The sequence below is a fragment of the Phoca vitulina genome, unplaced genomic scaffold (assembly GCF_004348235.1).
Source record: "Phoca vitulina isolate PV1807 unplaced genomic scaffold, GSC_HSeal_1.0 scaffold7, whole genome shotgun sequence".
Lineage (NCBI taxonomy): Eukaryota > Metazoa > Chordata > Mammalia > Carnivora > Phocidae > Phoca > Phoca vitulina.
In genome coordinates, this window is record NW_022589710.1 from 66,420,207 (window position 1) to 66,443,672 (window position 23,466).

At 58.2% G+C, this 23,466-nt stretch overlaps 1 protein-coding gene and 1 long non-coding RNA gene across 2 annotated transcripts in view; one reads left to right on the forward strand and one right to left on the reverse strand.

The window, feature by feature from the left end:
• The window catches only part of CCDC85C (coiled-coil domain containing 85C), a 74,809-nt gene extending 56,971 nt beyond the window's left edge, over window positions 1–17,838 (reverse strand). The window contains exon 1 of the mRNA XM_032405907.1: window positions 17,034–17,838. Within this exon, the coding sequence (XP_032261798.1) occupies window positions 17,034–17,838 (805 nt within the window). The remainder of the gene's footprint in view (window positions 1–17,033) is intronic.
• A 554-nt stretch (window positions 17,839–18,392) lies between these two features.
• LOC116632726 lies at window positions 18,393–21,369 on the forward strand. Its single transcript, XR_004299491.1, has 3 exons — window positions 18,393–18,491; window positions 20,338–20,491; window positions 21,194–21,369. It is a non-coding gene; the product is annotated as an uncharacterized LOC116632726 (long non-coding RNA).
• The last annotated feature ends 2,097 nt before the right edge of the window (window positions 21,370–23,466 follow it).

Here is a 23,466-nt window from a genome sequence, read left to right on the forward strand (position 1 = left end):
GCTGTGCACTAACCTCTTCACCCCACCCCACCCCACTGCCACACTCTGCGCCACACTCTGCGTGACCTGATTCAGTCTGTCACAGACGCGTGCCCTGCGTTCACACAGGTTCAGCTGTCCCAGGCGATGCCCCTCGAGGAGGGCGACCGGAGGGCCACTGGGGGAGGCTTGTGTGCCTCCAAAGCTGTCCCCTCCTCACATGGAAGGCTGTGCCAGACCTGCCCCTAGGACCGCCCTGTCAGGACTGGCTATCATGACCAAAGAAGCCAAGATGCAGCACGGCCCCCCTTGGGACACTCCCCTGGTGGGGAGGTTTGTGCACGCGATGGAAGGAGCAAGCAAAGACGTGTTCAAAGAACAGTCACTGATGCAATAAGATATTCTCAACATCTCATGAAAAAAAGGTGAGATTACCAACTGCAGGGATATTACGTGGTGAACTGTTTTTTAAAAAGTGTGTCTTGGGGGCACCTGGGTGGTTCAGTTGGTGAAGTGTCTGCCTTGGGCTCAGGTCATGACCCCAGGGTCCTGGGCTCCAGCCCTGCAGTGGGCTCCCTGCTCAGGGGAGTCCGCTTCTCCCTCTCCCTCTGCCCCTCCCCCTACTTACTCTCTCTCTGTCTCAAAGAAATAAAACCTTTAAAAAAAAATAAAAAATAAAAAGCGTGTCTTGGATCAGATGCTGAAAAGAAGGACATTACATAAAAGCTAAGGAAACCTGAACGAAACATGGATTCCCATTAATACTAATGTATCAATATGAGTTCATTCATTGCAACAAAGGTGCAAAGCTCTGCAGGAAGTTCCCAGTGGGGAGACTGCGTGCAGGCTTTATGGAACTCCATCTATCTTCTCAATGAGTCTGTAAATCTAAAAATAGTTCCAAAGAGTGAAGTTTATTTTTAAAAGAGCAAGACAACTCTATACATGTGATAAAATCTCATACAACTCTATACACTCTACACGCAGGGAAAACTCAGTGCCATCTAAGATCTGTATCTAGTCATCGTATTGTACCGATGTCACGGTCCTGGTTCGATCACACACTAAGATGTCACCACTGGGGAATGCGGGGTGAAAGGTACACGGGAGCCCTCTCTACCACTCTGCAACTTCTTGAGAGGCTGTAATGATTTCAAAATAAAAAGCTAAAGAAAGATGTGTATAGAGCTCCCTTTGGCCCCAGCGTTTCCTGATCTAGGAACAGAGCAAAATGCTAACATCAGTTCTCTCCAGAGTGGAGGATCACAGACGATTTTTAAATTTCAATTTTCAGACTCCCAGTGTCTTCCAAGCTCTCCACAATGAGCAATGGGGAGAAGGATACTCTGCCTCTCCACCAGTGATAAATCACGGGGTGGGGGCGGGAGGGTTGGAGCCTGCAGGGTGGAAGGAGCAGGTGAGTGAGCCGCTGCAGGAGCCCTCCCCCCACCCTCTGCACCCAGCCGGGCAGATGTTGGTCGGCAGAGATGCCTGGAGCCTGCGAACATCCTCATCCTCCCTCCCACCCCCGGTGGGGTTCCCACATCAGCAGACATTCTCACCTCAAGGAGCCCCTGTCAGGGGATCCCCGGATCAATCAGCAGCGCTGTGCATCTCAGAACAAACCGAAGGCAGAGACAACACCTGGGATGCGTGACGCGCCAGGAGAAATCTGTCATGTGGCAAGAGGAAATCCTGCGCAGCTCTGGACCCAAGAAATTCCACACTGAGTGTTCGCGGGTACTCAACTTCCAAGTCCACGCAACTGCCCCCCTGCCCATGGAGAGGAGAAAAGCGGCACCAGAAACGACAATGTCCCCGATCATCTCCTTAACACGCACATTTCAACAGCCCGTCCTCCGGGGGAAAGTGAGGAAACACATCAATTACTGATTCTCTCCCCACCGGCCACAGCTACGTGGTTCGCAGAGGCCGCCTGCGGGCTGGGGTCCAAGGTGACTGTTTTTCTAAGTTCTCTATAATAAATGGGTCGTAGTTTGGGAAGAAGGAAAGTTATGGCCGGGACAATGCCACTTCCACACCAAGAGGCAGTACGGGGTCGTGGTGGGGAATGGGTCCAATCCCAGCTCTGCCCCTTTCTGCACTGGACCCCAGGCCGCTTCAGCCCGCTGCACCTCAGTTTCCTCTTTTGGTCACACGGAGAAACCTCAGTGCCCTGGCTTCATGGGGATTAAGTGAGTGAATGTGTGGAAGGCACCGAGTCCCTGTTACCTGCTGTGGCTACAGGTCTGCAGGCCTCGGGGGCCATCCTCAACTGCCCGTGGACGCAACAGACGGGTCACCCCACCTAACAGAAGCGGGGAGCTGAGGCACGGGGGTTTGCCTTGTCTAGGATCGCAGCGGTCGACCCACAACCAGAGCTCAGGCGTGAGGACCCTTCCTCGGGACCTGCTCAGGAGCTGGCCAGGTTACCAAACCATCACCTCCCCTGGGACCCGCTGGCCAATCGGACTTGGCCAAACACAGCAAGATGTGGACCTCAGGCCTGCTGGAGGCTTCATGCAACCGGCGGGATCAGAAGGATACGATCTAGGAACGGGAGTGAAGGGCACTGGGGTATGTTATTGCCCTACTACGGTGGGTCACTCCCTTCCAAGACCTTCTTCCCCCTCATCCTTACAAATCATGACCAAAAACAGCTTCAGTGCATGATGTTAATGGTCAGAACTAAGTCCCATCCAAGGCCTCCGATGGAGACTGTGTTTGTTTCCTTACGTATTAGAAAAACCAACTGGATTTATTCTGACCCTGTGAGGTGGCCCTTAGGGGTCCCTAACCTAAGGGTCTGCTTCACAGGTAACAAAGTAGATCTAGCCAGGGAGGAAGGGAGGGCCCATCCCCTCCATGTGCCTCAACAAATCACACTGCCACTCACCACTGCCTTAAGGGTCTCCCCAGCCAGACTGGACCAGGTGTGGGCCTGGCGCGGTGGGGAGCCACTGGCCGGAGTGCACCTTGCTTGGTGGGAGCTGGTCTTGGCCGAGCAAGTGCACCTGTACCAGGACTACCCCTCTGTGTGGCCTGAGGATCTCCCTGCCCATCCCCATTCCCTGCCAGTGTGGTGGGCTGATCCCACCTCCCCCGAAAGCTCATTCCCAGGTGCAGAAGGACATGGCAGCAGGCGGTGACTCCAGCCTGGAGTCCCACACCTTAGGCTGACTCAGAAATGTCTGCCACACAAATAAGCAAGGCCCCATCTCACTCGTGGCGAGCCTCGGCTTCCTCATCTGCAGGGAGAACCCAGCAAGCCCAGTCCAGCACCCCTTCCATCTCCCCTCGGCCCTCCCCGCTCCCCTGGCCACCCTTCACCTGAAGCCTCCCTATACACCCCGAGGCCACCCAGGCTTCCTAGCTGCATTCGCCCATAGGGACCCTCCCTCCTGCTGCTTCCAGCTGACAATCAGCAAACCACCAAGGGGCAAATGGAGATAAGGCTGAGGAGACAGGCATCTCAGATGGATACAGACTCCTTCCTCCCCCCAGAGCCAGCCCACCCACCCTGCCAGTACCCAGGATACAGAAAACACCAGCCAGCATGGGAGTAAATTAGCACCTTTCAAAGTCAAACATCCTTGGCTGGGTCAGTCCGGAGCCCAAATCACCTCCTCCTCACTCCTGGGCCTCCCTTGGATGCTCCCAAGCCTGCCATTTTCATTAAGGCAAACAAGACACCAACGCAGGTATATTTAGCCAGAGAAAAGGGAGCCCGCAGGACGATTCAAAAGTCACCAGAGGCCTGGTCTGTAGGAGTAGGGAGGAGGGATCAAGGTTACAAATGAAAAGAAGAAAATTAGAAGACTTTCCCATTTTTATTCTGCCCCTGCGGGCAATGACTGCTGTACCCGGCAGCCTCGGGGACAGGGCACGTGAGACCTATGGGGGATGGTCTGGGAAAGAGAAGCCTTGGTGGGTGGGCTGCGGGGAGGGTGGCAAATGATCCCTCCTGGCTGCCGCCTCCTGATTCTGGGTCAGATCATTCCCCCACCCGGCCAAGCACTTGCACGGTGAGGGCCCGAGGTTAGAAACTGGGCCACTATGGGGCCTGAAAGCTCCAGAGCAGCAGGTGTTTGGGGGGGGAGGGAGAAAAGGAAAAAAAAAAAAAAAACACAACCCAAGTGATACTGGTTTGGCCTCATGGGAAGGGGCCAGGCTGGGAGCAGCCTCATGGACGAGGCTGATGCCAAGGGACGGCCCAGGCATCTAGAACTTCACCAAATCCTTCCAGGGTCTCTGAGTCTCCAAGGACCCAGTCCAATGGCCTCATCTCACAGATGGGTAAACTGAGGCTCTGGGAAAATGGCGTAGGAATCAAGGCAGAAAGGAAACAAGGAGAGAAAAGTCCAGGAAGCGAAGGTTTACATAAAGACATCGGCACAACCCTCAAACCCTCACAGAAACACAAACCACTTCGGGGAAGGGGCGCAAAAGTGGTGGGCCCTCTAAAGACGGACGGTGGCCAGGGGAGGGGACAGAGCTCGTTGTCCAAACCTGCCAGATGACAGGCACCAGCCAAGACTGTCGGTGTCCGGGATGCCCGTTGAGCTGAGGGAAGAAGACCTGTGTCGCTCACCCTCTGCCTCAGTGTCCTGAGGGGTTTCCTGACCATGAGCAGGTGAGGAGGAAAGGCTTCCGGGAGGAACCTCACTAACCCTCCTACTGTGGCTACTGGTCTTTCCTGGGCCATGGAGCACTCTGAAGCCCCGATGAAAGCTAGAGGGTGATGCATGAGTCCACAGTCATCTTAGGGGCCCAGGGGTTTCCTGAACCCTGTCACAGAAGCTGGAGAATGCACCACTGACAGGTCAGCACAGAGGGGAGGGCAAAGTGACCCTGAAGGCAGTGGGGACTGCTGAGGGGCCAGAAGACGCACTGAGCTGACCCAGGTATCTCCCTCCTAACATAAAGCCCCAGGCCAGGACGTTCCAGTGCCCCCGCTTGTGCCCAAGAGTTGGAGGACAGGAAGGCAGAGCGGGGGGGGGGGGGGGGGGGGGGGCTGGCTACTCTGCTCTCTGCCCTCCCTCATGCTCAGACTTCGGATTGCCCCAAAAACAAGGGGTTTTTTCATCAGCATTTCCCACAGCATGTCAGCACCACACACTTGGGAGCGGATCACGTTGCCCAGAGCCAGGCTGGCAGTCACAGGAACAAGGTCTTAACTCCGCAGAAGGGGATTAGGGACTCTGCAGGGGGAAAGGCAGGATGAAAGCAGCACCAGGCTCAGACCACCCTCCGGGTGGGGACCTGGAGGCGGGAGGGCAGGGAGCATCCCCAGGGCATCCTGACCACACTCAGGGAGCTGCCCTCTGCCCCTGGTCAGCAGGAGGAATTCTGAGCATGGGCGGCAGAGGCGGGCTCACAGGAAATGCCCTCAGGGTGAGGGAAGGAAGCAGCAGGAGGAGAATGCCCCCCAACCCAGGCTGTAGGGGGAACCTCCAGGGCATGACATCAAGGATCCTTCACCCACCATAACTCCCACCACCATCAACACTGTCTGCATTACCAGAATAAGACGGTTTAATGGGGGCTCTCCTCAGACCCTCCCAACACCCAAGGTCATTGAAGCCAGAACATCGGCCCCTCTTCCCAGGCTCTCGCAGGGGACAAGGGAGAAAGCTCCATCCCACTGTGATCTCACCGATATCCCCCTGACCACCCCCCCAAACACACACACACACCAGCAGCCCCAGGGGCTGGGACACAACGAGGCACAGCGAGCCACGGGGCCACATGCACAGAGCCCAGGTGTGGCACTCCCTGCCAGGCACTGACTGCAGGAACGGCCCACGGCTGGGCACGGGAAGCTCAGGTAAACCCAAGAGGCCCTGGTGGCGAGGCTGCCCGCTACCTGCCACGGTCACAGCCGTGGGAATCGACAGCTCAAAAGGCAGGAGGGGAGGGGCGCCTGGGGGCGCTCAGTGGGGTGAGCGCCTGACTCTTGATTTCGGCTCAGCTCATGATCTCAGGGTCATGAGATCGAGCACCGCGTTAGGCTCCAGGCTCGGCAGGGAGCCTGCATGAAATTCTCTCTCTCCCTCTGCCCCTCCACCTGCTCACACTCTCTAAATAAATAAATAAATAAAATCTGAAATTAAAAAAAAAAGGCAGGAGGGGAGCCATGCTCAAATTTGGTGACAACCAGGCCAGGGCAGGAGTGCAGCCTGTCCAGAACGCTCCCCACTTGGAGCAGAGGGAGAGGAGGGAGCGTGGCTGGCCTGTGTCCATTCCCCTGCCCCGCCCATCCCACTTTACTGTTTTAAAACCCATTTTCTTTGTTTTCTGATTCTGCAAGCCTCCTGGCCTCCTTTGGAGGATAAGGAGCTGGTGGCTGGGCTCTGCAGGGGAGGCCTCGAGAGCCTCCCGGAGGCGTGTGACCTCTCTGGGCTTGGGTTTCCCGCGCATACGTGTGGACCCCCCCCAAGGCCACCAGCAGAAGTGGCATCTGTGGCTGCAGGGCGACCACCAAGAGCCTGGCTCGAGGCTTCCGAGTGGACAAGAGCAACCGGTCACACATCCCACGACTATCCACCTCCAGGGGTTGACCCAAGCCTCAAAGGAAGCGTGAGATTTTGGTGGTGGTGGGAGGGAGGAAAGATCAGCCCTAAGGCCCTGCTGTGTGCCTGAAGCCCACGGAAGGGGACCGCAGGAACCCCTGACCCCATGCTCAGGCATGAGAGCTTCCTTCCGTGGACAAGTGAACTCCCACGACCCAGCAAGGAGTTATCTGAACCAGCACTGCCCCAAAAACTCTCTGGAACGACGGAAATACTCTGTGCCTTGTCAACAGGTGCAGAGCACTTGCAAGGGGCCAGTGTGACTCAGAAACTGAAACTTTCCATGTTACTTGATCTTAAATAAATGGAATTGAAGCAGCTACTTGTGGCTCGTGGACGGCTCAAGCCGGGAAACCTCGAAGCAGAGTGGTCTCCAGTGAGGCAGAGGGCGTGGGCACACAGGTGAGAGAGGAAGGGACCCAAATTCAAAGAACAGAGTTGATAGGATGGTGACTAGTAGGCCGCTGGAAGCCTGGGCTCAAGGTTAGCAACAACAAGAGGGAGAGACTGGGGGCTCAGCACAGGGCAGGAGGGGCCCGAGAGAGAGCCAGAAGCTCCTATCAGAGAAGACAGAAGTAACCAGCACACACACCGCCCTGTTCTAGAAGACGGGCCCAGAGTGAGCATCAAACACCACCCAGAGGTCAGGACAAGAGGCCGCTGGACCTTTCCCAGGCCAGACCTGCCCAGCAGCAAGAAGCAACGGGTGGGAAGGAGGCAGGCTGGCCTGGGGATGGGGGGGCAGGAGGACAGAAGGGAGAGGGTTTTGTTTACTGCTTTGGACGAGGAAACATGAGCCTGTTTGCAGGGGAAGGAGCACAAGAGGAAGGAGACAATGGTGCAGGGAGGTCCCACAGGAGGGCTTGGGAAAGGAGGGAGTGGGGCCCGCCAGGACAGAAGGCGCTAAGAGAGGGAGAAACTCGCTGCTTCATTTTCCGTCCAGGTATAAAAGTGGGGCGTGTGCATTCCAGAAAACATGGAAAACACAAAAAGGAGAAAGGGCAGGCCAGGAGCTTCCCATTGTCCCACCAGCTCGGAGGGACATTGGGCAGCAGGGAAATGGAGCCTTCTGAGAGCCCGGAACCCACCACAAAGGGCCACTCCCAGAGCGGGCTCCTTACACAGAGGAGCCGGTGCCCCGGTGCCGCGCTCGCTCGGGGACAGGCGGGCACATTCAGGCCCCGCACACAATCGCGTCCTTGTGGGGGGCGGGGGGCGGGTGCTCCGGGAGCCTCTGATTCCAAGACAAGCGCTTGCCTCCTTACTGCCTTACAAGCCGGGAGACGGGAGACAGGAGACGGAAAGACTGATTTGGGGAGACAAAGAGACGCTTCCCCTGACAGTGGATGGGCTATTTTTGGAAATGGGTCGACTCTTCTCGGTAGCTGCCGTCTCGGTGCCACCGGCCTTGCCTGCATCTGTCCCCTGGAATGCAGCCTGAAAAGGCTCCCACCCCGTCTGGGGCGGGCCAGCACCCCGCCGAGGGGGTGGGGAAGGCAGCGCCTGGCAGTCTGACAGCGGCCAGGGTGTGGAGGTGGGGAGCAAGCCGGGTGGGGCGGGGGGGGGGGCCAGGGCCGGGCTCAAACCCTGCTTTCCACACCTGCCAGGCAGCCCACCTGGGCGCCCACGCAGCAAAGGTGAGCAAGGGGAAACACAAACAGGCCCCCTTCTCTCTTTCTGACACCAGCCTCAGCCTCCCCCCAGCCCACCGGCCGGGCTCTGCGATGCCCCAGATGCCCCAGCGTGGGGCGGCATCCGCCTCCCGCCCACCTGCTGACGGGTCATCTTAAGCTTGGGCGACCACAGCAGGCCCAGTGGCTTTTCTCCTTTTTCTCCCGAGCTTCCCACCGAGGCTCTGGCTGCCCAGCAGAACCCCTGGGGAGTTTCTAAAACCACCGAAGCCTCCAGAACCAATTGGGCCCATCCCTGGGGGCCCATCCAGGCACCGGCATTGTTTAAAGTTCCCCGAGCGATACCTAATATGCAGCCGTGGTTAGGAACCACTGGTAAAAAAAACCAAGCGTGTACTTCGTAGTTATTGTTAAGGGAAACAGGCAAGGGGGAATAGCCAAGCCCCCACCCTCAGCGGGGAGGTTTGATTTCTTTTTTCTAAAGGAACTGCAGGCCATTTGGCACCAAATGGAGCAAATGGGGAAAAAGGCAGGGGGACGGGTCAGGTGGCCAAAGTGGGTTGACCACTGTCGGGTTTAAAGCGACAAGAGGGAGCACCTCGTGCAGTGCCTCCCACCTCCCCGTTCCTCTCCCCGATGTACACCAAGCACCTCGTGCATGCCAGGAAGACTGCCCTGAGAAGCTTATGAACCAGGCAGAGACAGGACTGCACACAGAGGAACCTCAAGTCCAAGACAGGCGGCTCTGTCCCGGGCAGACCCCACACCAGGGCACCGGAACCCCACATCCTCTCCAAGTGCCAAACCCGTTACCTAGTCCCGTAAGAGCAGATCAAATGGCAGAGCTAGGTAATTCCATCAGCCCCTCACGAGGACAGGCTGGCCAGGCAGGAGCCTCAGCCAGCGCTGGACAGGTCACCTCCATCACCCCAGAAGCTCAACTGGGAGACCTGCCCCAAGCTGAGGACCAACCACCGGGCAAGACACAAAACCATAAATATGACCGATGACTGAAAAGAAGCAGGAGGGCAGGGCGGGAGGCTCTTTCCTTGTGGCTCTATGCATCGTAGGAACTCTGAGTCAAGGGGCCAGAGAAAGCTAGGGTCTCTGGGAGCCTCGGCACAGCCTCCCCAAGCCCCCCATCTTACGGACGAGAACATGAGGGCCTGGAGAGAGGAAGGCGCTTGCACACAGTGCGGTCCGGGAGTGGGCTGAAGCCACTGGTTCCGCCTGTGTTGTCCAAAGCACAGAACATCGCCAGGCCCCCAAAACCCAGATGTGGGGAGCACATCAGCTGACGAGGCCAGCGTCAGGGCCAGCAGATAACCCCGGGGGCCCTGGGAGTAAACGAGGGTCTGTTTTCCTTCTTTCTGGCATCCCCATCAACCAGAGGCCTTTGTCCTTTGCCATTTGTTATTTCCTGCATTCAAAGATGAGCATCTTCCCTTCAGTTACAATGTGGGGTGCCGCTCAGACTCCATGCGTGCGTTTACCGTAGGGTCTTCCCCTCCCAGCAGGAGCTGTTGTTAAGTACACAGGGCATCTGTGGCTGATGGTATCTCGGGGTGGAGGAAATGCCGTGCCTGGGAAAGCCGGAAACCCCTGAGCAAACTGCCCAGAGTCCTAAGGCACTGGCGAGAGCTGGAAGGGAAGGGGGCCCGCCCCCGGGCTCGGCCACACGGGAGCTGGAGCCCTCCCTGGCCACTGGGCCAGGGGCCCTCAGTCCATCATCTGTCTCTGAGCTTGTGTGCCCGGGGCCCTGGTCCTCTTGATTCACAGCCTCGGCACAGAGGAGCAGGTTCCAGAAATGTCTTTTGACAGGCACCAAACGTGCCTGGCATGGTGCTACCAGCTTCCTGGCTCCCACAGCAGGGAAAAGTCCTGCTGGGCCCCACTGGGATCCCAGCTTTGCTGGGGAAAAGGCTCAGAGCGGTGAGGCAAGTCACACTAGGTCGTGGGGGTGGGGGTGGGGCCAGGAGCTCCAGTCCCCGAGACCCTGGAACCTCCCTGGCTACACACGCCCAGGTGGACCTCTTGACCTGGCTTGATTATTCGTCATACCCCTTTCACTCCCACAACTGCCCTGCTTTGGCTTTCAACCTCTTCGGGGTGCTTGGAGCTCAGCTAGGAGGGGGTGCTAACAGGAGCTGAGATGAGCCTCAGAGGTGCAGCAGGTTTGTGCAAGCAGAACAGACCCGGGAGGAGGCCAGGCCCGGCAGAAAGAACAGCTGGAGCTCAGGCACATCTGGTTCAGTGGGGAACGCAGGACCGGGGGTTGGGTCGTGGACAGGCCGGGCAGGTGGGATCTGTGAAGCCCCTCCCACTGCACCTGCACCCCACCCCCCAAGTCCCTGGGTTGGGCTTTTTCTTCAGGCTGTAGGCAGTTCCAGCTGTGACCTTTTTCTGATGGGCTTTCCCTAGGGGACCCAGAGTTCTCTGTTAGTGGTCCACCTTCAAACCTTTACATAGCAACGTCTCCTCCCTTTCCCCTGCTCCCCACTTAATGAATACGCCTCTGTTTAAACATCATACACCAGGTGAGCCCAAGAACACTTACAGGCGAATCAATAAAGCTCCTGAGCTTGCTGCCCTGCTCCCTGGAGAGCTGGAGACCATTACAGTGACTCGTTCAAGAGCAGACATCCACCACCGGGTGGCCCAGCTCCAAACCTGCCCAAGAACCCTGCGGGGGCAGGGGACAGTAGCAGGGCAATGTGGGACAGTGACAAGCTCTAGGTGCTTGCTAGGATTCCTGACTTTTCAGGATCAAAAGAGCAGCTCGTCCCTTTACAGGCAAGCTTGTTCCTGTCACCAAACCTCTGGGGACGACACCTAGGTCGCCTCGTCATCCTGCTCCAGGGAGACGGCACTGCCTACTAGCTCAGAAATCCCAGAGTCACCCCTGCACGGATCCGGGGCACCCAGGTTGTAGGCGGGGACAGAGAGTGGCAGCAGGACCGGGCACCCAGGTTGTAGGCGGGGACAGAGAGTGGCAGCAGGATCGGGAATGAGGCCACGGCCAGAGAGCACAAGCCCCCAACAGCGGACAGCCTGACCCCTGAGCTCAGAAGTGAGAAGGAGGCCAACAGGGGCTGGGGGCATGGCTTTGGAGCCACCCCGCCGGGTCTGAGAACCTGCAGAGACGGTTCTCTCCTGTGGCCACAATCACCGTGGCCACCTGGGAACTCCAAGCTTCCTCCCCTGCTGCCCCCAGCCCAGCCTACACCCCAACAGCCACGGACGAATGCTCCTGAATGGCCACTCCCCAAGCCAGGCCACATGAATCACTGTGTGCATGGCACCCACAATTCAGACTGAGTAACCGCTCAACAAACGGGTGCTGATGCGGCCCTTCCGGCTTGAAGGGCCAGCTCTCAACAACCCGGCCACACCCTGTCGCCTCCTGACTCGCCCTGTCCTGGGCTCACCCAACCACCTTCCCAGCGCTGTCTGGGGTGTCCCACCACTGTGGGTGCAGGAAAGCCCTTCCCCAGCTCCCTGGGCTGCTGCTGGTCTCCAGAGGCGACACAGTCCTCCTGGACCCCTCTTCTGGGTGGCCCCTGAAGGAAGGTCTCTGCCACTCCAGGGCTCCACCCCCAGGGGCTGGACACAACCCCCTGGGCTGACAGCCTCGCAGCAGTTCCCTGGCCCCAAGGCTTTTCTCCTCTGGGCTCCACACTCCAGTTCTTTCTGTTCACAGGAGGCATCCAGGCCCAGGGCCACCCCAGCTCCCCGCACAGACCCTGGGCTCTCAGCAACCGTGGTCAGACCCACTTGCAGACCTGCTTCTGCCTTATTCCTGCTGAAATGCTGTCTCCCTTCTCTGTCCAGCTAGACAAGGGCTCACTTGGCTCTGACACAGGGCAGGCACAAGGCTGTCCTCGCAAACATGTGACAGGGGATCCCCCATCCCCACCCGGAGGAGGCAAATCTGCAAGGGGTCCAGGTGACAGTAGAGGGTCACCGAGCCTATCCCTGGAGGCCCAGGTCTAGGACCGGGGTGTTGTTATCCTCGGGACAGGTGCAGAAACCGAGGCTTATAGGTTTAGTAAGCTGCCCACTCACACAGCAGGTGCAAGGTCAGGCTTCACCCAGGTCTATTATTGTTCCTAAGCATACCCAGCACCGAATGCTCCAGCTGGGAGGAGGAGGACTGGCGTGTGGGAGACAGTCCCCGCTTCCCTCCCTCAACCCAAAGACTGGTAATAGTCTCCCACTTTGCAGAGGAGAAAACAGAGGCCCACAAAGGTTCTGGAACTCACCGAAGGTCCCAGGCTTCCAATTCTCTGTGCTCGTATCATCGACAAGCATAGGGTAGAAAATCCCCATGGGTGGAAAACACAGATTATGAGCAGCAAAGGATTTCCTTGCTAATCATGCTGCTCTGGGGACAAGGTTATAAACCAAGTTGTGCCCTGGGAGCTCTGAGGCCAGGCCACGGTGAGGGGTTGAGTGGGGTCACCACGGCAGAGGGAAGCCAGCCTGGGGCAGCAGTGAGGGAATGAAAATACAAAAAGGAAGGACTCCCTACCCTGAGCCCACGCTCCCCATTTTATGGATGAGCCATGCTGGCTCGTGCAGGAACACAGGAGCGCAGGAATGAGGCACAGCTCTGGCTTCCCCAGAAGAAATGCCATCCCTTTGCTACACAGGTCCAGCCTCTGGAGCTCCCCCCAGCCCCAACTGTCCCCATGTCCATCTGCAGGTCACCGGGGCCCTGCCAAGGACCAAGCTCTGGGAGGCCTTCCATTGCTGGTGGGGCCTCCCATGGGAGTCTCTCTGAGCCTGACAGAGCCAGACTATCCAGGCCCAGAGGGGCAGCAGGCAGAGTGGCAGGCCCAGACTCTGACACAGGAGACCCAACACTGAGCCCAGGTCCCCATGGGACCCAGAGCAAGTCACTGCTCTCTCCAAGCCTCAGTTTCCCCATCTACAATATGGGACCATTTGGGAGCTCTGACCATAATGGAGTGGGGACTGGGAGGCTCTGTGTGGTAAACTGTGAAGTGCTGGGGATGCCCTGGTCCTCCAGGCTTACCTGCCAGTGAGTCCCTCTGGCCTGTCTTCCTTCTGTGCAAGGCCCTGGGGGCCCAACACCCACCCCAAGGCCCCGGATGGAAGGTCAGGGTCAGGTTGGGGAGGGAGGGGGAAAGGCTTATCTAAACCACCCCATTGTCTTCACTGACCTTTGCTCCCAGGCCTGGCTGGGTTTAGGAAAAGCCGTCTTATTAGCGATCCTGCCCAGGAGGCGCTGAGCTGGGAGGCCACTAATAAAAGACCTATTCAGGGCCAGCATGCCGACTCACGCCGTCTTTTTTTAAAGGTTCAGACCACCCTCGCTCCATCCATCCTTTAAACCAACAAAAACACAAGCGGGAGACCAAAACCATCTTATTTTGAGAAGCTCAAATTTTTAATCCAAACTTTTAAAAGTAAACAGGGCCCGTACAAAGGCTTGCTGGAGGTCCTGGTTTCTCTGGGTTAGCTAAGGGGGAACGGGCCACGGTGATGGGGGAGGACAGGATGCAAACACAGGGACTTGGGGGGAGGAGGAGTGAGAGGTGGGGGAGGGGAAGGAGAGACCTTGTTGAAAATGCTTTTGTTTGAAAACTGTCGGTTCAAGGGGGCAAACCCGACTTCCTAGAGTTTGGGGTTCGCCTGCCTCAGTCTGCCCCACTGCAGTACAGCGAGAGCACTCGAGTCCGGACTTCGGTCAACACAACCCACAGCTCGGTCAAAAACAACCCGGAGGGAAAAAGGTCATTTGCATATGCATTCTCGGCAGCCAGGCCCAGCCCAGCCCAGGACAGCCTGGAATACAGATGGGCCACCTCCCAGCACAGCCGCAGGGGCCTTCCCCGGGCACCCCGCGGGGCTGCAGGCCCACCCCAGCCGCTTACGAGAGGACTACAGGGCCACAGGCCCCCAGCTCGTCAGCAGGTGCCGTGGTCGCAAACATTCAGGCGAGCTGTCTAAACAGCAGAGTTTTGAAGACAACACCAAAGTCTGTCTGGCAAGCCCCCAAAGGGGTCCCTCTTGCTTTTTCACGAGGAGCCTGGGAAGAAACAAGCATGACAAGGATTCTGACAACTATCGAGACTTACTGTGCACAGACCCTGACCGCCCTCGGCCTCGGCGGCTGAAGGGGGCATTCTGGGTTTTGCCCCACTTTGCAGAAGAGCAGAGAGAGGCCCAGAGAAGTAACCTGCCCCCGGAGAAAAGCAGGAGGCAGATTCCACCGCAAGACGGTGTGACCCCTCGGGGTGACAGGGTTATCAACCATCTGCTCAGTGGTCACCGATAAGGAAGTGACATTTCCCAGAATGGGCGAACGAGAGCAAACCTGGGTCAGGAATTAAGAATAGGGAGTCACCAGTGTTGTCTGCTGACTAAGAGTATTGGACAGTGACAGAGGCCAGAGATGCAAGCCAGGCGTCAGCCGGAGCCATGAGGGAACGCCCCCAACTCCCGGCAGTCCCACCCTGGGGAACCCCCACCCCCAACCCCGCAGCCTCACCTGGGCAGCCCCACCCAGGCAACAGAGCGGAGATACTGCCAGTCTCCACAGCTTTCCCAGGCAAGGCTCAGAACCTCCCTCAGCCTCCACTTGCTTATCTGAAAATGGGGATACTACTACCTGTAGGGTTCCTGGGAGGACGAACCGAGACCAACTTCGGAGGGCAGAAGCCCGGCATCTGACCCCACTTTCTCCCCCCCACCACCACTGGGACTGAGGTGCATTATCTTTCCTACCTTCAGCTCCCTCCTCCCTCCACTCAAAACTACCCAAAAGTCATTTTTAAGAGAAGGGCCTTGCCCCGTTTCTGGCCATCCTGTTCACATTGCTGGGAGAATAGCTCAAGGCCGTGCATGACTTTAAGAGACAAGGCTCAACACCAAGCCCCTGTAACTGAAATTGGTGATAGCAGTGCTCATTTGTATTTCACCCAACACAGAGCCTGGCCACCACCAGACCGGTGGCAGGCCTGTTCCAAGTGAGCGTGGGACTTGGGGGGCCGGGGGGGTGGGCACGGACTCTGCGGGGAAACTGTACACCTCAAGTCCCAGCCACCCCCTGGTCCCCTGCCCTGACATCATCCACTGCTGCGGCTGATACACTGAGCCAGACAGAGGCCGCATCTCCTTGTCCAAAGCATGACGGAACTTCCCTGCAAATATGCTGCGACGCTGGGCACTCCAGTCCTGTGCCGACAACCGCTCTCGGCAAGTGTCACTGATGATGCAGCCGAAAACCAGCAACATTTCCCAGCCACAGGACTGCAGCAATCCCTCCTTGCACTTGGGAGAAACTGAGGCCCAGAAGTCGGGCCCCTCCCGAGGCCCCCAAGAAGGCAAGGCCAGAGAGGCTGGGACTGGGACTCCTGATTCCCCAGCCCCGGAAACCCCCACAAATGAAACCCCCTAACTCTGAGCTGCTCCCCCTGGCCTCCAGCCGCCTGTGGTGGGAGGTGGGTGGATACAGAGTTACAATGGGAAACCCGAGTGGTAGTGGTAGATTGCTAATCAGTAACAAAATATCCCTCTCAACCCAGTCCTGCTCTGAACTCAGAGGCTGGGAAGGTAAATAAAGGAAAAATTGTGATGGGCGAGCACACCACCTGCATGGGTCCGGTTCCCACCCCAACACCCCGCAGAGGCCACTCAGCCACCAAACCAGAGAGAGAGCACGTCCCTCCTCTGCTCAGGCGTCACTCTGGGGAAGAACAGTCATTTAAAGCCTAGACACATTTTCTCTGAACCAGGAAAGCCTTTAAAGAGAGAACCAGAAAGGGCTGTTTAATCTCCACCTTCAGGCAAATAGTTCAGGCAGCAGCAACTGCCACCAGAACTGGGAGCCAAGCCACCAAAAATGTGGAAGAACAGGGAGGTAGGGAGAGGCACGAATGGCCAGGAGAGCCACAGATCAGGGCGCTGGGAATGGCGGACCCAAGCTGGGGGCCCACAGGTCACATGGGCATGGAAGACAGTAGCCGAGCTCTCCTGAGGCCAAAGGTCCTCCACCCACACCCAAGCCACCTACCACCAGCGCACTTCCTGTAAGGCGGCCAGCAGTTTACAAATCCCTTGGGAGACTATCTCTGCCCCAAATCCACAAGGCAGGGATCATCAACTCCATTCTACAGATTAAGGAAACTGAGGCAGGCAGAGGCGAAAAGCCAGGATCCATTCCAAGCATATATCCCTCTGGAAAGTCTTAGAGCCTCGGTTGAGAAAGGTACGTCCACCCTGATAAGTTCAGGACTGACAGCAAACCAGAAAGGCTCTTCGCCCAGGGTCCTCTGGCCCAGGGGCCTGGGAGTCTCAAGGGCTACCTGCCTCCTTCTGAGCCCGCAGGCAGCACCGAGAAGCCCAGGTGAATTCCAGCCCCAGCCCCCCACACACGTGGACGCTGCTCAGGTTTGGGGTTGCCTGTTGCTCCAAATAAGAGGAGAAATTCACCTGTACTCAAAGGGCCTTTCTTTTCCCCCTCCCACGCACCCCCCCCCAAAAAAACTTCCCGCTCCTGGACAAAGATTTCCAGGTGGGAATGAGGCGTCCCCAGCCGGCCTTGCAGTGCCCTACACGAATACTGATAATTCCGCAGGAGAGAAACTTTCCTGGGGTCCAGTGGGTCCCCGGCCCGGCTGCGGATTCGGAGCTGGGCAGGGTCACGCCTCCATCACTTGACCAGAAACAACACATCACCCAAAATGCCACTGCGGATAGCCGCGGGATCCCCCAGCCCTGAGTCTGGATACCAGCTGGAGGAGGGGTCTGGAGTGGCGACCGCCCCCGGGGGGAAGAGGCCGTGGGCCTGAGACCCGCGCTGCCCGACCGGTGCCGTCCTTACCGTGCAGGCCGTTGGGGATGCTTCGGTGGTGCGGTGGCGCGGACAAGTCGTCCAGGGACCGGCGCGTGGCTACTGCCTTGCCGTCGGGGGCCTTGTGCGGCCCGGGGGGCAGCAGGGGGGGCGGGACGTGGTGGTGGTGGTCCGGGCTGCCTCCGCTACCCGCGCTCGACGTGCTGCTGCCGTCGCCCACGTCGCGGGCTCCCGCGCCCGCCGCACCGCCGGCCAGCGGCCCGCTCAGGCTGGCCTGGCTGTCGATGGAGCTGCGGGAGCCCGCGCCGCCGCCGCCGCCGCCGCCGCCGCCACCGCCCGCGCCGCCCCCACCCCCCGCCAGCGCCGCGCGCTCCTCGTCCAGCATCAGCACCAGCTCCTTGAGCTCCAGGTTCTCGCGCAGCAGGGCCTCCTGGCGCGCCTCGAGCTCGCGCAGTTTCTGCTGCGAGCGGGCCACCTCGTGCCACACGGCGCCGGCCGCGTGGCGCCCGAAGCGCTGCCACTCGCGCGCCAGCTTGCGCCCCTTCTGCCGGTCGTCGTCGAGGAAGCAGCAGAGCTCGCGTAGCTCCTGGTTGTCGTCCTGCAGCCGCTGGTTCACGTCCTTGAGGCCGCGGATCTCCAGCAGGTGCTGCTGCAGCCGCCGGTTCACGTCGCGCATCAGGCCGCCGTGCTCCAGCATGAGGCCCACCTTCTCGCCCTCGGCGCGCCGCAGCCGCCGCGCCAGCTCCTCCTTACTCCAGCGCAGCAGCTCCTCGTCCGGCACCTGGCTCAGCTCCTCCGACGCCGCCGCCGCCGCCGCCGCCGGGGGCTTCGCCATGGCGGGGCCGTCACCGCGGCATCGCCCGCGCCCTCGCCCGGCCGGCGCTCCCCGCGCCGGGGCGGCGCTGGGCCGGTCCGCTCACGGGCAGGGGGCGGCCGGGGGCGCGTGCGGGCCGCCCCGCGCCGCCTCGCGCGCCCTCACGCAGCGTCCGCCCGGGGCTGCCCGTGAACCGCGGGGCTCGGGGCTCGGCGAGCTGGGACCGCTGCTGCGTCGGCGGCCGCCGTGCCGGGCGCTCTCCGGGTTCGGGCGAAGCAGGCGGAGGCCCGCCCCCGGCCCAGCTCCCGGAGCCCCGGCCGCCCCGCCCACTCCGGGCGGGGAGGGGGCGGGGCGCCTCGGCCGGCTCCGCCTTCGGGGGGGGAGCGAGGGGACGGGCAGAGGCGCGGCCGGCCCCCGACGTCCCCCAGCGCCGTGCGCCCGCCCGCCCGGCGCCCTGCCAGAGGCGCATTCGAGCCGCGGTCCCGCCCTCCCGCCCATCCGATTGGGCCTCTCTGGGGGTGTGTGGGAGGGGCGGGGCGCACGCGGGGGACGCCGAGGAGATGGTACAGTCCAGCCACCCGGCTTCCAACCCCCCTCCCGGCGGTTCAAGTTTCTGCGCCCGGAGGACGCGGCCTTGGCCAATCCCTGGGCTACAGGGCGCTTTTAAAATGCAGGTACGGCTGCAGGGAGGGGGACGGTGGGAAAGGTAGGGCAGGGCTTTCCTTAAAGGAGACGCGCGGAAATGGACGCCGAGCCCCCTCCCAGGCCTGCTTCCCCCGCTCCCCCTCCCCCGCCCCAAATACACAAATACCCGGGAGCCGGAGGACAGCTCCGCTTCTCCCTCCCGGGGGCACCAGAGTCCGGCGTAGTCTGAGATACGACGAACAATGGGACTCTGACTCAGGGGTCGCTCTCCCCGGAGGCAGGGCGGCTCTTTGTCCCCTTCCTTGCCCCCGACTCCTCCGCCCCATCTCCACTCCCGTCCCCTGCGGGAGCTTGCGGAGGGGCTGCGTTTCCAACTCCAGCCCAGGGCTGTGGCTCCTGCCTCTGCGCCCCGGAGGGCCAGGGCCTCGCCAGTCGTGTCTCTGAGCACGGTCTGTACCCTCTCCCCTGCCCCAAGGGGGGGCGAGGGCATGGGGAATTCGCCCCCCGCCCGGAGCCGCGCTCAGAGCACTGCTCCCCCGCCCACCCGACCGCTAGTCCCTGGGCTTCGAGGGAGAGTCAGGGATTCCTGAGGTGGAGACCACTGGAGGGGATGGAGGAAGGTCTCCCACGGGGGCCTGAACGCCAGGGTCGGGGGTCGCCGAGCCGGCCACAGAACCCCCGCCCCACCGGCAGCCTCGCCGGGCACCCGGGGTGTTGTTCCCCCAGCCTGTGAGTCCGTCTCGTTATCCTCGCGTCCCCTAAGCGTGTTTACGGCGCGCCTGCGGCTAGCTGGTCCGAGGGGGGCGTCCCTCCCCCGAGACCCGCGATAAGATAAAACCCGCGCGCCCGACTGTGAGCCGCCACGGCCTGGAGCGCGCGCCCGCGCAGCAGCAGCTGATGTCCCCATTTCCAGTTGCTCAACCATTCGTTGGACAGCTGCGCACCCAGCACCTTCTTTACGCCAGTCCCGTTCCAGACCCCCGGGGGATTTCGCGGGGCAGGACAGCAGAGGTCACTGCCCTCTGGGGCGACGTTGCAGTTGTGGGGAGGAGGAGAGAGCGGATGATAAACACTCGATAACCACGAGGCTGTAATAAGTGCTGTGCAGGGGATTAAGACAAGCTGCTGTCACAGAAAGTGATAAGCAGTTACTTTAGATCCCGTGGTCAAGGAAGACCTCTCAGGAGGTGCATCTAAGCTGAGACCTGAGCAGAAAGGACAAAGATGAGGGGGGAAGGGCACTCCAGGTGGAGGGACTAGCTAGTGCAGAGGCCCTAGGGTTGGCCTGTTAGCGGCCTATTCAAAGAAGGCCAGTGGGGCTGGGAATGGGCCAGGGAAGGGGTGAGAGATGAGGTCAGAGGGGCCCGATCCTGCATGCTTCTAAGGCAGCTGGGAAAGCAGTAGGGGGTTAGCACCAAGCAACCTGACCTGATTTGCCTTTTAAGAGGCTCACTCTAGCTTGCCTGTGAAGGGATGGGGGAGGTGCATAGAGAGGTCCAGATTCAGGACCTCATTCCCCACCCATCTGCCCCTCTTCCCAGGTAGACCTTCAGGAGGGGGTGGTAGGGAGAGGATGAGTGGGAGGAGCAGAGCTTTGAGGGTGAAGCCCCGGAGGAGCTCAGGGTTCCCAGGACTTGGCCCGGGTGAGCCACTGTTCTCCATGGGCCCAGCCCAGCCCAGATGAATCCGGGTTTGGAGAGGGTTTCAGCTCACACCTGGGAAGCTGCAAGCCTGTCTTACCCCAGGAAGCCAGATCAAACAGCTCCCTGAAGGCTGTGCACAGAGCTGCTTCTGGGAGAGGTGAGAAGAGGATAGGTAGACTAGGGAAGTGGCGGAGATGGGTAACGCTGCATTCCTGGGAACTCCCTTCCCCAGGTGGTTCCCGTGGCCTGCATCTCAGTCCTGTGTCTCTCCAGGGCCGGCAGCTTCAGCTGAACTTTCCAAGAGAAAAACGAAGCCTGCATCTACATAGGGTTTGTTTGCAGCATCTACAGACTATAGGACTAAGAGTCCCCCAGCCAGGACCCACGTAAGCGTCCCTAACTGCCCCCCCCCCCCGCCCCCGGTGCAGCAAAGACAGACCACTAGAGATGATTCTACCAGGTGGCCTGACGGAGACTCTCCGCTCCCCGCACCGCACCGTGGCTGCACAGGCTTGGGCACAATGAAATAGGACGGCAGGAGGTTGAAAGGGTCCTGAAGCAAGAGGGACTGGCCAAGCCAAAGCTCCCTCCCTAAGGGCCGCTGTCCCTCAGGGTCCAGCAAAAGGTGCCAAGATCCCCAGAACATTCTCAGTCCGACAGACCTTGTACCCCAAGCCATGAGCTCAGAAATGTCATGTGTCTTGGTTTCTAGCTTCCCAGTCATGACAAGCTCAGCTTTGTCATGAAAACAGTAAAACCGAATCATGGCTCTTTAGCACAGTAATTCTCTAGATGTCCAGTAAAAGTAGTAGGGGGTCTTTTAAATAATAAAGATACACCCCCGACTCTCCAATTTTTTTTTTCCCTTCAGAATCTCCCAGTTTGTGTCCATTTAAAAGCACACAAATGTTTTTAAGGGCCAGGTGGAGTGAGAGCCAGTATACGGACACATAATAGACAAAGTATTTCAAAACACAGGGTCTGTGACCCTGGGAACTGATAATAAGACCATACTGGTGGTAAGCAGCCTGTCTCCCCACTGAGAAGGGAGCACAGAGCCCAGAGCAGATACCATTTGATGTTTGCAGGGTGAATGCACGACCCTTCAGCACATGACCAATTGAATCTGAGCCCCTCATTTTGAAGATGAGGCAACTGAGCCCCAGGAGGCAAATGACTTGCCCAAGGTCACTTTCGTTCATTGGTTTACTGAACACACAAACATAATTAGGTAAGTATACATACATAAAAGCATATATATGCGTAATCATACGCACGGGCATATCTATAAAATGCATGTAGATGCATTGTGGTGAGTACCCCAAAGAGATGAGTAGAATATATCATCAAGGGAGCACCCTGAAGCTCTGGGCTGTGCTTCCTGGAGGAGGTGACGTCTGAGTTGAATCTTTTTTGTTTTTAAGTAATCTCTACTCCCAACATGGGGCTCAAACTCATGACCCCGAGACCAAGAGTCAAATGCTGTACTGACTGAGCCAGCCGGGCACCCCCTGAGTTGAATCTTGAAGAGTGAGTAGGAGTTTGTCAGATTCTGGAGGGGGGAGGAGGGCTTTGGGATAGTCCAAATGGAGGGAACCACACAAGCCAAGACCCCAAAGGTAGGTGACAGTGATCTGGGTGGGGGGTGTCGGAGTGAGGTGAGGCAATAGAGTGGGAGTGCGGAGGGCTCTGTGAGCTGCAGGGACAAGCATGTGTGGCCTTTCCCTGGGGCCAATAGTTAACAGCAGTCATAACCACCACCACCACCTACCGCTTCCCCAGCACCCAGTATGAGCCAGGGACTCCAGGCCGGCCCTCATGTGATGATCATAACAACCCGGTAAGACGGTCATTAGTCTTTCTAGGATTCTATGTTGATTCTCTTGGCTTGCTTGTTTGTCTCCACAAAGCTCAGATGACCATGTGAACTTATGGGTGATGACCAGAGGCGTGTGGACATGAAAGGACTCTGGTACGGACAGCCAGGGGAAGGTTGCCCAATGGCTGAATGTTTCTGCAGGCCAGCACAGCGATGGTGACTGACCGGGCCTGGGGCCAGATTCTGGGGTTTCTTCTCTGCCCCCCATGGGGGACCCTGTAAGAGGGGAGTCACCATGTACGGCTGAAAGGCCTCCATGCCTAAGAAATCAGGGCCCATGGAAAAGCGGCCATAATTGTTTTTTATTAAAAGATTATATATTTATATATTTGATATATATATTTGATAATAAATATATATCATATATAATAAATATATATTTGATAATAAATATATATTTGAGAGAGAGCAAGAGAGAGCATGGGGAGGGGAGGGGCAGCGGGAGAGGGAGAAGCAGACTTCCGGCAGATTGAGCCCCTTTGGTTCCTAGGGTGGAAGGCCCCATTAGGGACCAACTGGGAGATGTCTGCATCTGCACCACTTCCTTCCCAGCTAGAGCCACTGAAATTCCCTCCTCCCCCTTCAGCTGCTGACATCCCCTCATACCATTGCCCTGAGGAACAAGGTAGGAAGGAGGCTCAACCACAAGGGAAACTGAGTCAGGGAGCTCTTTGCAAGACTACCTGTTACCTTAACACACTTAAAAACATTATTCTTGGGGCACCTGGGTGGCACAGTCAGTTAAGTGGCTGCCTTTGGCTCAGGACATGGTCCCAGAGTCCCAGGATCGAGCCCTGCATCAGGCTCCTTACTCAGCAGGGAGCCTGCTTCTCCCTCTCCCTCTGCACCCCTGCTCATGCTCTCTCTCTCTCTCTCAAATAAATAAATAAATTATTTAAAAAACACACATTATTCTTATTAGGAACTATTTTAGGGGCACCTCACTGGCTCAGTCGGTTTGAGCTCCACGTTGGGTATAGAGATTACTTAAAAATAAAATCTTGAAAAAAATAAATGAGAATTTTTAAAAATAAAATCTTAAAAATAAAGTTAAAAAAAGGAACTGTTTTTATATTATAACAAACAGGGACACAGCAGGTGCCTGGCAGGCACTGCCCAGCGTAGGAAGTCACTGCCACTTTTGAAGGCCCCTGGGGCTCCTTTTGGTCACATGCCCCAGCCCACCTGACCCCATGATTCTGAATGTTGCATTAATTATTCCATCAGCATACTATATTTCCCCCTTATAATAGACCGCTTGATGTTCATGCTTTTGAACCTTATTTAAACTGTATTGTGCTTCCTGTGTTCTTTGGCAACATGCTTCTCCCTCATTATTTCCCTGATACGCGGAAGCTATAGTTCGCTCACTTGCGTGGCTGTGTAGCAAGGTTGACATCTTGTCTTTGGCATGGGGACAGAGAAGGACTGTCTTGTGCATCGTAGGATGTTTACCAGCATCCCTGGCCTCTATCCATTGGA